Source organism: Lytechinus variegatus, chromosome 1 (assembly GCF_018143015.1).
Source record: "Lytechinus variegatus isolate NC3 chromosome 1, Lvar_3.0, whole genome shotgun sequence".
Taxonomy (NCBI): Eukaryota; Metazoa; Echinodermata; class Echinoidea; order Temnopleuroida; family Toxopneustidae; genus Lytechinus; species Lytechinus variegatus.
Genome location: NC_054740.1, coordinates 48,764,300 through 48,777,797, shown reverse-complemented (window position 1 = coordinate 48,777,797; position 13,498 = coordinate 48,764,300). Strand labels below are relative to the sequence as shown.

The 13,498-nt window shown below is 34.6% G+C and overlaps 1 protein-coding gene across 1 annotated transcript in view; it reads right to left on the bottom strand.

Moving 5' to 3' along the window:
* Positions 1 to 13,498, bottom strand: part of LOC121430836 (elongator complex protein 6-like) — a 48,159-nt gene that overhangs the window by 23,877 nt on the left and 10,784 nt on the right. Inside the window, exons 3-4 of the mRNA XM_041628258.1 lie at positions 8,779 to 8,860; positions 4,669 to 4,739 (exon numbers count right to left, since the gene is read on the bottom strand). Of these exons, the coding sequence (XP_041484192.1) occupies positions 4,669 to 4,739; positions 8,779 to 8,860 (153 nt within the window). The remainder of the gene's footprint in view (positions 1 to 4,668; positions 4,740 to 8,778; positions 8,861 to 13,498) is intronic.

Below are 13,498 nucleotides of genomic sequence, written 5' to 3'. Positions count from 1 at the left end.
AGCATGCAATATTCATGTCAGAGTAAAAATGAATTAGCAATGAAAGTCGTGAGTACAGTTACATTTCCACTTCAATCCTTTTTGTTCAGTTTCGCGCAAGGGTGATCATTCCCTTTAAAATCATTTCCTGTTGTTGTCTCGCCTTTTAAAAGGTGCGCGCGCATGTCCTGAAACTAGCTTGCGCATACATCTATCGCGCAAAAACGCGCGTCAAACCAACGGGATCTCGGTGGAAGCATGGAAATCACGTTAGAAGCGGGGATGAAAATCACGACCGCGCACGATAAAATCACGACCGAGCACGCTAGAATTTGCGTCTCACTTTTGAGTTTCCCGCTACAAATCCGTTCAAATCCCGTTAGACCATCCCGCACATTTGCTAGCGTGTTTCACGATCCCGAATGCCAAGTTTCTTTTTCCCTGTAGTGTATGTCAATATTCGGGACTCAATCTCGTCCATAATCGTCAAATTCCGATCTGAGGAGCATCGCCATCTGTGGAGGCTAAAGGACCATCTACCAAGGGCCAAGTGGAGGAAGCAATGTATCTGCGGAGGCCAGGAGACCGACTACTGGAGGCTATGGACTGACAACCAGAGCCTTAGTGGGGCATGTCATACAATGATTCTTCTTTATTTTGCCTATTAAAGTTGAGTTATACATGTATTTATTTGTGATCATTTCAATATCCACATATGTTCATGACTAAATCAGAAAAAAGACTGAAAAGATATTTAAACATTAAATCTTCTTTAACTTTACACAGCTTGTTTATTAATCCCTTATTTTGTGTCTCAAGTAGCAGTAACTTCATGTGACACCCAGGCAGATCTTAAACAAACGTTTAGACTAAATTTTTGGAAGCCATCTTGGATTTTTTTAACATGGTGAAACACTGACTATCATTGTAACTTGTCCTAATGCATTACTTGACCCTTTAAACTATGGGTTAAACACAAAATCATATATCCCAGGCACAATAACAAACTATGTCATTTTTTTTACAACAGTTATTGTAAACTCCAATTTTGAAAGTCATTTTTTTATTTTTGGACATAGTGGAACCACTGACTGTCCTTGTAAATTGTCCCAATGTAATATTTGACCCTTTGAACTATGGGTTATAGTTATACACTATAATCATATTCTCCAGGCAGTCATTAAACCCACTGTGTCGGTTTGTAAATGACGACAGACATTTTAGACTCCATTTTTGCCAACCATCTTGGATTTTTGGACGTACAGGACTATTGACTGTTCTTGTACATGTAACTTGTCCTGACGTATTACTTGACCATATAATAACCATGGATTAGACACCAAAATCATATTTCCCAGGCGGTCCATATACCAGTAAACAAACTGTCAGTTTTTTAGCCATTTTAGACTCAAATTTTGAAAGCCATCTTGGATTTTTAGACATACATGTAGTGACTGCTGATGGTCTTTGTAATCTGCACCGAATTACTCCTTGACCTTTAAAACAACCATTGAATAAAACTAAAGACACTAAAATAGGTAATAGATGAATTGTGAATATTTAGGCTATGGCAGCCATTTTGGATGCCATTTTTAATTTCTTAATACTTACTTAATGGACTGCTTATGTTCACTCTGAATACCTCTATCAGTAGACCTTTCATCCCTTATACCATTAAAGATTCATCGAAAAGGGATGTCTAGGGATGCGGATTTGGTAGAATTTTAGTATGTTATGCCTCACATCAAATAGTACAAGAAAAAGTTGACAACCATTTTGTTGCAGGTTTTTGTGGGTCAAAAGAGAGCAAAAAAGGCTGTAGAATGGCGGCCATATTGTTTTTGCCATTTTGAGGATTTTAACATAAAATTCAAGGTTGGCAAACAGCATATTTGGACTCAGGACCCTCAAATTATGTTAAATCACTTTAGTAGACTTGTTAACTGCAAAAAAAGGGGTGAACGCTGCATTTTTGAGTACAAATGTCCCACTTGGCACAAATGTTCCTTGAGTCAAAAGAAAAGGATTCATCCAAAGAGACACGCTGTATCTATGCAAATAAGCAAGTAATTTGCATAAATTTGCATATTAGGTCGATATAGTAAAAACAGGTATTTCAGAATATATATTAAACCAGAACTGCCCTAAAATTGGAAATAAAGACTTAGGGTAAGAAAGGGAAGAAAATTGACACAAAATGATTGAGATATCCTTGTTTATTATTACCTAATTTACATAAATAATGCAAATTATAATTTAAAACAGTATTTTTTTCATGAATCCTTAACTGTTTTATAAATAACAGCAATTAATGCACAATGTCAACATTCTACATGAAAGAGAATAAATTAGCGAAAACATCAATATGCTTCATGACAGTATTAGTGTCTTAATTTGCTTAGAAAGAGGGCAAATATGTCAAAATGTATGACGTGATATTGTGCTAAAACGAGACCAAAACAACCTCTATGTCACAGTCACACTCACGAATCGGACAATAAAGCGATCAATGGTATGTCATTCGAGATAACGCAATCTCAACACAATAGCTTCCATCGGCTTCTCGTATCGCTTTTGTTGGTGTGTCTGCCACACCGTAATCTATGGGATATACGAGCAAAATGCATTTCGGTATCGGTAAAACACTATTAATTTTGTTTTATTTGTTTCTAATTTGTTTCTCTTGGAAAATTTACAGCAGACATTGCTTTGCAGATTACTGCTTTAATGAAGCTCTGGCACATGAATCACGACGAATGTACCCCACCTCAATCCATATTTTAACTTTGTTAAAATATATATCTTTTGGAGACCCCGAAGTGGCAAAACTGCATTCCCCGCGGCATTCCCGCTACTTTACAAAACCTGTTTGATTTGTATTATCGACTTGGAAAAGAGAGATGTATGAGACATCACTTAACATGTTTCCTGAAGATAGTTTTTTTTTATTATTTAAGCCTACGTCCACGGGATCCCTCCTAATTTACCCCGTCCCCTCTCTGTATTTCGACACTAAATAAAAAAAATATCGTGTTTTAAAGCCACCGGCAAGGCAAATTGGTACAATAAAGCAACTGTTGTATATATTTCATATTTATCTACATGTATGTTAATATTATTATTTTCATTATTATTATTATTATTGTTGTTATTATTATTATCATTATTATTGTTCTGCAGTTTGTAATAATGCTCTAGCACAGTAAAGGCTATAACCCAACAGGAGCATGCCTAGGATACCCTTTCCCCTTTTGGTTTAATGTATTCAAAAATAGTTTGTCTTTAAAACTCTTAATAGATTACTTTTGTTTTATTGATATCTTGGAATAGATTGAGGAGAAAATACTCTACAATTGACATGTAGAAGAGCTGTGGTATATTGAAGAAAAGCCACACGTAAGCTCTAAAATACTCAAACCCCTTTATTGATTTCACTATATGTTAAAACTAAATATTTTTAGAGCCCATTCGGAAGAAAGATACATTTCTACTACACACAGTAAAGCCTCTTTACTTTCTCCTCTTGAAAAAAAAACATAGAAGGCATTGTTTTATATCGCATAAAATAAGTTCGTGTACATGACGGAGGCCTGTCGAAGTTGCCCAACCCTTTATTTTGTTTTGACAATAAATATTTAGAATATCGTCTAATTGAAGCCCTCATCTGGAAAAGGGCACTTATTAAAGGCAGCATCTACATTATATAGAGGCCCTGAAGCCCCCGCAAGATTTTCCGGAAGGGGGGGGGGTGCTGCGTGTGTTAGTGCAATCCTTTTTGTTTATTTGCTTGTTATTTCTTGATGTAAATTCTTGGTGGGCACAAAGCATATTGCTTTACGTCTCAACATCCAAGTAAATCCAAGTAAAATTTGAAAAGCAAAAAAGGTTTAATGTAAAATTTTGGTCCCAAGAAATTTAGAAGCTTCAGCCCCCCCCCCCTTCCAAGTACCAGGGCCTCCTCTATATAATGTACACGCTGCCTTTAATAAGTGCCCTTTTCCAGATGAGGGCTTCATTTAGACGATATTCTAATTATATATTGTCAAAACAAAATAAACATGTTAACAAACTTAACCTCAGGTTAAGATTTGATGTTGACGCCGCCGCCGTCGGAAAAGCGGCGCCTATAGTCTCACTTTGCTTCGCAGGTGAGACAAAAATGCAGCGTTCAACCTCTTAACAAGTCTACATATACTACTTCTTAATTCAGCATTTACACGATTTGCCCATGGCAGTCTACTTTTCTCGAATCTGGACCTGTCTACATGGGTATTTCCACTTTTCCACCATACTGTTAACCAGGCTATTGCAAATAATGTTGAGGATTGGTTATAACAAATTTCTTGAACATTCATATAAAAAGAAACTTTTTACATTATATATTATACATTATTTATTCATGAATATAAATCATGGCCTAATACAGATTTCTCAAATTGAATAACACCTTGTTTGCTTATCATTATACTGATATTAAGATATTCAACAAAACCGCTTAATAATGTCAAAACGTCCTTGTCTAATTATTCTACTTCAAGTGATTATTTTTTCAAATGGCTATATTTCATACACAATTGGACAGCATAACTATGGCCAAGCTTTTCACATATTTTTTTTTATTCCAATATACTATCTGAAAACATTATTACCCGGTATTTGAATTGTAACATGTACAGGTAGTTCTCTTACCAATTTTTGCGCTACTGCATTGTAGTGACTGAATGATTGTGAAAGGCCTAGAAAGATGACTTTGCCACCAGCTGAAAAAAGATAGCAGTCAAGTTTTATAGGAATACATGTAAATAAGAGCTTATTGTGTTTTTTTTTCCTGAGGGAACATCTTCAATAATCGTACCCTTGGCAACAGAAATATCTCAATAATAATCATTGTTTCAGATTGCAAGAAGACCCGTTTACTTTCTTAATATGTAAAGAAAGAATTTGATAGTTTTTCGAAATTGATATTTTTGTAATTCAAATGAGACAAGTTTTAGCTTTAGCATGAAACAATTGACTCAATGGCAAAGAAATTTGGATCCCTAAGTCTCGCCTTCACCTCTGGTGGGCGAGACAAAAATTAGATTGTGAATTTGATTGCTTGTCAGCTGATGTACATGATGTAACCTGATGTATAAACATCACAAGTAGGCTATATCATATAGTGTACATGTACGTACCGTGGGGGGGGGCACTTACATTGATGAGTACATACCATGCGCGACCAAAAAACACATAAAAATGACATCTTTTTCAAAATAGGGCATGTTACGTATGTAACATGATAAGGGTATCAAAAACACAAAAATAATGAAAAAAGGGTATCTATTTCACTAGGAAAGTTACATGTGTTTAGGGTCAAATTTGCGGGGATGATATAAAACAAAATTAAATGTTTTATAAAGGATGTCCTTGTTTGCCCCCAACACATGTTTAGCATCCAATTTGCGCAAGGTGTGGAAGGTGGAAGGTTCTAAACCAAATGATGTGTAAAGGTAAAACCGACGACCGAAGGACCTGTGACATAATTAAATATTCCAGGGGCTATTCCACGGTTACTCACGTTACATTTGGAGACACCTTGACTCATACTTGGAGCTGTAACTCCATTATTATTGATAGGAACTAAACATCTCCTTATCACAACAAAGTACACAGTCTGACTATCCTTCATATAAAAACAAAACTTGGGAAATTCTATTATGCTCCTGGCAAATCTTTGGAATGTGTCGGTTACTCACGTTACATGATTTGGACATGCATAAAATGAAAAGTCAACATAAGTGAAAAGTCTCCTCATACAAGGCTTTTATGAAAGTTGATTATATCCATTTCAAAGAAGTATATTAGGGAGACAAACTTTGTATATAATTAAAAAAATAAAGAACACATGGTTTTTACTTGGGGTGCAGATAATATGGTTACTCACGTTACGGTTACTCACGTTACATTTTGTCCATGTATGGTTAACAACACACATGTCATTAAAAATTCAATAATGTGTGTAAAATTCATTGCTAGGAACATCTAAAAGAGATTTTATACCAAAAATTTGAACAATTGGAGCTTTATTAGGGAGTAGGAGGGAAAAGTATGATTTCGCTTACTAATTATGCATAAATTAGCATAATTGCTTAATACCAATTTGCATGAAATAAATTACTGTATAGTATTATAGATTATGTCCAAGACAATCTGCACGCAAATTTTCTGCGTGATCGTGCGGCCAATGGCCGAGATCTCAAGGGGGGCCTGGGAGCCCCCCCCTCCCCCCACCCCCGGGCCATATCAACTCCAAAAATACCCCGGCCTAGATTGGGTTACAGGTAAGGGCATTCAATGTGTTGTTCAAACACTCTTTAAAGTTTGGTTAATCAAAACCAAGTCTTACTAATGCACTCTCGCATTGTGAATACTTCTACTAATATTCAATTTTTTTGTGTGATTGTATGACCACTGATATTTTGATGAACAAAGAGTCGCATCAAAGAGATGTACCCTCATTTTGCTTTTAATTAATCAAAAATAACTTCACAACTCACCATGAGACTTAAAACTTGACATCCCACAGAAAATGTTACCGAACTGAATAATTTTTACTGGTTACTCACATTAAATGATGGTTACTCACGTTACAAAGTTACTCACGTTACAGTTTTTCTTCATCAATTTTATAAAAAAATTGTACTTTTTAATGATTTTGATAGTCATCACTGTGTCAAAGATTGTTTGAAGGAAGAGAATTTAAAATCCCACCAATTAACCGTGAAGAATTTTTCCCTCAGAAAACAAAGTCAGTTTTTTCGGTTACTCACGTTACATCACCTGAGCAGGTTGCAATATTTATTTTTGAATGAGTACTACAAATTTACTTGAAAAGCGGTTGTGTATTTTAAGTAATTTGACTCTTCTAAACTTCAGAAATATATAAAGTGGTATGTTGTTGCAACAACAAAATGGTAATAAGGCATATTTCATTTTTCACTATTTTTCTTGTATTTTGGTACACAATGGAAGACACAACTTTTGACCATTTTTTTCCAAAGTGTACATATGAAAATAAACTTTTTATTTCTTGTTCCTGAAACTATCATGTATGAAGGACTTAAAGCATTAACAAATTCAAGAAAATATTGAATTTGAATTTTTAAGCTCATGTCCACCAACCTGTGGAATTGCCCACCAGGTACTTGTTTAGGGGTTCATTTTTGCCAAGAGTATCGTTTTGTTTCCAGTACTTGTTAAGGGCAGGGTTTCACACGCCAATACATGTACTTGTTAAGGGGTGCATTTTCAGAATATGGAAAATATCTGTTTAAGGTGCTTTTCGAGACCCCATGGTCGCGCATGGTATCCAGTCGTCAATGGAAGTGCCCCCCCCCCCCGGTACGTACATAACATTTGTTGCCATATCTTCTTCATTTGGAGGGTTTTTTTACCTGGTTGTGGTGTCTAACCCTTTGTTTATGGGGTCAGGTTGCTACCATGGTAACACTGATCAACAGCCAATCAGAATAAAAAAAAATCATAAATGCACTGTTGTTGACGTCATTGCAAAATGGGCTGAATGAACGATATCAAACAACCAATCATATCACAAGGATCTATCTACATGTAGGTGTCATGTCATATAAAAACTTTTATGCAACATGGCCCAGAAAAGCTTTGTGTAAATGCCATAATGTAGGGTTGACTAGAATCCATTCTTAATGATATTTACCTCTCTCCGCCCCCCTGATTTAGCATTTTTTATAAAACATGTCTTCAATTTCTGAGACAAATCAGGTTTTCAATGTCAGAGGCATCTAATTCTAAACTTAAGAGCTCGTTTCTATGACACTATAGTTTATACAGACCTTAATATATGTCACGGTTGTCAATGCATGGACATACACGTAACTATGCAGTATATGTACATATTATACAGTACATTGTATACTGTATAGCCCATATGGATAAATGGTATTTTTTTTATTTTAACAAGATGTATTTCGCAAATTTATATCCGTAAAACCCAAAGTAGAGGAATAAAAGCAAATTAGCTTTATGAAGCTGCTTGCTACTATTGAACTTGTATCGTCTAATATCCAAGAATCACATGATGATGAAACCCACTTTTTAGCTGCAAAAAGGTTCTAAAAATTTGTAAATTTAGGTAAAAATCACCTTTTAACTCTAAAAATAATGGTTTAAAAGTACTTATTTTAGGAAAAACAAATTGCCTGCCACCCAAAACATATTAATAGACACCAAAGCCAGAGAAAAAGGCCACCAAATAGAAAAGTTGTGGCCAAAACTGTGATTTGAGGGGTTTTGGTGGCCAGTTTGGATTTTGGCCCGGCACACATTTTTTCTTGGATCCGAGACAAAAAATATTGTCATTTCATGTTGAGAACCATTAAAATGAATTGAAAAAAAAAACTGTTAGCATATTAAGATGACCAAAAAAAAGTATTTTTGACCCATGTATAGCCCACTCCTAACTGGGATCAGTGATCATTCCCTGTTTTTTATCTGGAATTTACAGGTAAAAAATATATTCCACGAACAATAAGCTATAAAAAAACAAAGACTTTAACCCTAGTTTGTTCATCTATCATTTAAAACCTCAACCCTTTTATTTCTCCCTCTCTATTCCTTCCTTCCTTTCTTTCAGTTATTTCTTGTATTTCTTCCTTTTTCCTAATTTCTTTCTTTTGCTCTTATTTTCCTTCTTTCTTTCTTCCTACCTTCCCCCCTCCAGCTAACTGATTTTTTTTTAAGAATGCATCTTTAGCATTTATAAAAATAACAAATACTTACATTTCAGATACTTTGTCAAGAAATGTTGCACAATGAAACTCCCATCAGAATCACCTGCTTCTGTCACAAGGTAGCAGTCTCCCTGTCAAAATCCAGATGAATAGTATGTTGTTTAAATATCTCGTCCAAATACAAGGCAAAAGCAATTTTGCATCTCGCCTACTTATGAAAATGACCAGAAATATCATGATTTGCGAGGGCACGCAAGAGGATTGTATCAAAACTTCATAGTGAAATGACTGGGATGGAATAACACTTGTCATAAGAGCCTTGCACGTAAACTTTAATGTTGACCTGAAAATGACCTTTGACCTTACCATGTGACCTCCGACTGCAGCATAACATGCAGGTCGCCTAAGTTCATCTACCATCCAATTTTTGTTGAAAAGAAACTTACAGTTGCGGAGTTAGGTGTCATAAGAGAGTCTTGCATGTAAACTTTAACGTTGACCTGAAAATGACCTTTGACCTTACCATGTGACCTCAGACTGCAGCATAACATGCAGGTCCCCCAAGTTTGGTTGAAAAGCGACATGAAATGCCAATATTTTTTGTCATAGGTCCGAGGAAAAAGTGTACCAGGCCAAAATCAAAAATGGCCGCCCAAAACCCCCAAAATCACAGTTTTGACCACAACTTCTTTATTTGGTTGTTTTTTTTTATCTGGTTTTGGTGTCTATTCATGTGTTTTGGGGACAGGCAATCTGTTTTACCTGAAAATTAGTACTTCAAAAACATTATTTGTAGGGTTAAATGGTTATTTCAGATTCAGATATTTTTATTGTACAAAAGGAAATTCAATTTGTTCGCACAAAATAATTTAGAATACGACATGATACACACAAAAGATTACACGATACATATATTAACCATTACACAAATCAACAAGCAAAGATAAGAGAAATTAAGATAAATGCAGGAAGGTAACATAATTTCAAGTATGGCTGTTAAATGCACGGATTGAAACTGGAACGAAAGAATTTACAAAGCGTGAGGTTCTGCCGGAAATTGATCTCAGACGTTTGCCTGACCTCATCAAATTATAATATCTATAAAGGGCATGGTTCTCATTGGTCAGGATCTCTTTGGCTTTTCCGAGGACTCTACCTTTTTCTTTTGTTATTTTTAGAGGCTTGCTTTTCAACTCTTTCACCTAAATTTACACATTCTTACACCCATTTTTCAGCCAAAAATGATGTTTCATCATCTTGTGGTTCTTGGATATTGGACGATACAAGTTCCACAATAGCAAGCTCATATAGCTCATATTCCTCTACTTTGGGTTCTAGGGATATTTTTTTGAAATGTTTTATTTTAAAAAAAATTATCAATAGGGGCCATACAGTATACAATGTATTGTACATACACTGTACTGCACACTGCATACATGTGGGCAAGTCTAAGAATTCGCGCACGTTACGTATGGGACATTTCAGAGGCTTTATTGACCTGAAAAATAGTGTTAAATGACTTTGATTAGATTGAATTCCTTCATGATGGTAGACATCTAGAAGAATAATCATGCAAAAAATGGTGACGTATGACCTTGACCTTGACATTTTAGAGAGAAAAGATGTGCCGTTACGTATGGGACGCAGAAAAAATACAATTTTTACAACATTTTTTTCAAGTTAAGAATTCTCTGAAAGTATTTCATTTGACAACTTATAGCTTAGTGTGATAGAAGTCACAATACTCTAGTACATGTATATCTAAGGCAAGTTTCATGCCATAAGCCAAATCCCTCTAATTACAGAATCTAATTAAACAAATTAATGACATGTTACGTATGGGACATTTTGTCCCCATAGAGAACGTACACAAATTTCCCTATAATTCAAAAAATTGAAATAATTTGAAATATGGAAATAACAAAAAAGTTTCTTTCTTTTAAAATGTTCTATTGAGACAAATTTAATATGACTGAAAGGGAAATTACCCATTTCAATATTTTTTTTTCTTGTTTTTCATGGTTTTATGAATTTCTAATGTATTTCTATTGTTTTTTTTCATATTTTTCAATTTTCACAATTTTTTCGCTTTGTTTTCATTCATGAGTATTCATAACAAATCATTCTTTAAACAAAAAGAAAAGGTAAACAATCACTTTTTAGAGCACTCTTGAAATTTGTTTTTCTCCATTCACTTTGTACACAAATCTCCCCATTGACATTGTGTGTAAATGTCCCACACGTAACATGTTGTCCCATACGTAACAATTTTTTAGTTAACTTTTAATTAAAAAGTAAACTCTATTTTTGAAACTTTTTGTTATATATATAACATTTTTATACTCAATAAATTAGTACTTCCCAGAGATGCAACAATGCAAGTATTGTATGATGAGAAATAACTTTAAAAAACATCCTCAAAATGTTACGTATGGGACATTCCATCCTTGGACAAGACCTAATTTGCATAATTAATTAGATGATATCACTTTTTTCCCAAAAAAAGTAATAAGATGTTAGGGGTCCATGTCCCACCTATGACTAAATCTCAAAAGTTTTGTTTTCATTTTCTATGAGTTTGTCCATACGTAACGCCCATTTTACCAATTATGCAAATTAGGTGCCCCAAATTAGCATAAATATGCATATTATCAAATTTTTCTTAATGAAATTTTAGAATTCAACATTTGGGCTTTCTTACCCCACCAAAGATAACTTCTTAAATTAAAGATGAAATTTTACCTTCTAGGGTGACCTTTTCTTGGACTTGCCCATGTATGTCCATGCATTGACCACCATGGCAAGGTCTTCAGGTAGATCTTTAAGTATAAACTATAGTGTCATAGAAATGCCCTCTTGAATTAGATTCCTCAGAAATTAAAGACACTGCATGCTTTGTCTCAGAAAATGAAGACATTTTTGTCAATGCTCATTCAGGGGACGGAGAGGGAAAATATCATTAACAATCGACTATAGTCAACCCCACATTATGTCATTTACACTGTGGCTATACTGGTACCATTATTTATGGTAACTTTGCAATTCAATTGTAACTTGCATGGAATCCTTGATCTTTGAACAGCATTACTATGGTGGTTAACTGACAACATAAACATAGGTTTAGACACAACCAGGTAAAAACAAGCCACTAAAAGAAGATACATGTATGGCTATTATGTGCGCCATGATGTTAACACTGTATGTGCAATTTATGTTTATCATCAGGTTACCTATTTCCATCATGTAGCAATCTATTTCACAAGTCACAATCTAATTCTAAACCTCAGAAGCTCACTTCTATGACACTATATACAGGACTTGTTATATGTCATGGTGGTCATTGCATGGATATATGCAGTATATACTTGTATGTACAGTACATTGTATACCATACAGCCCCTATGGACAAATGATTTCCTTTATTTGTTAAGACATATTTCGCAAATATCGGTCAACCCCAATTTAAAGATATGAAAGCTCTATCTATATGAAGCTGCTTACTACTGGTCAACTGGTATCGTCTAATATCCACGAACCATGAGACAATGAAACCTAATTTTTTGCTGAAAAAAAGGGTCTAAAAATTAGAAAATTTAAGTAAAATCACCTTATAACTATACAAATAATGGTTTAAAAGTAGTAATTTTAGGAAAGACAAATTGTCCGCCCCCCAAAACATATGAATAGACACCAAAACCAGAGAAAAAGACCACCAAATAAGTACTTGTGTCCAAAACTATAATTTGGGGAGGGGGGGGGGGGGGTTTGGCGGCCATTTTGGCCCGGCACACTTTTTTCTCGGACCCGAGACAAAAATATCATCATTTCATGTTGAGATAAGGTAAAAAGAATAAAAAAAAACTGTTGGCACAGTAAAACCCAAAATCACCCAGGCAGTTCCATACACATTTTCAGAAAATGAGCAAAATGCGATTTGTTCCAAAATCGGATCGTGAACAGTCGTAAGGTTGCAGTGGCCTTAAGCTCAACAACCTTGTTACAATGGACCCATATACATTCAAATATCATGAATGCATACCTGTAATAGGGCAGGTCCAAGCTATTTGACTTGTGACGTACGGGACATTTAGAGACTTTAAAGTTGTGTAACATAAGAAATATATGCACAACAGAGAATCTTTTATGGATTTTGGAAGACCAGTCATGCCCTCTTTATTCATGAAAAAAATTAGTGATCTACAATTCCATTAACGATGTAATATTTTGATTAATATGCACTGTGACGTACGGGACCAGACGAAATTTTTTTTTTTTTTAAAGTTTGTCATTAAAACTCTGTGAATTGGAATAAGCTGGAAATCTCTCATTATCATGTTTTCATCTTGTATCTAATCAAGTTTCATTAGCCATGAAAGAAATGATAGAACTCATTGGTGTTATTATGTAATAGCTCAAAATATAAACAACCCCGCTGTGACATACGGGACATTTGTCCATGTGTAAAACGAATGGGGAAAGTGAAATTTCATCAAAATTTATAATTACATGTAACTTGATGCAAACCAAAGTAAGTTAATTTTTACATGGATTATCATGATTGATATATATTTCTTTAATAGCACACACTGAAACAAACATAGTAAACACTTTACGACCTTATAAATATTATGAAAGATGTCTTGCAAATAATTCCATGTGTTAAACGAATGGGAAGATTGAAATTTCATAAAAATTTATAATTAACTGGATGTAAACCAAAGTAAGTAAGTTTTACATGGATTAGTATGATTTATATATATTTCTATTAT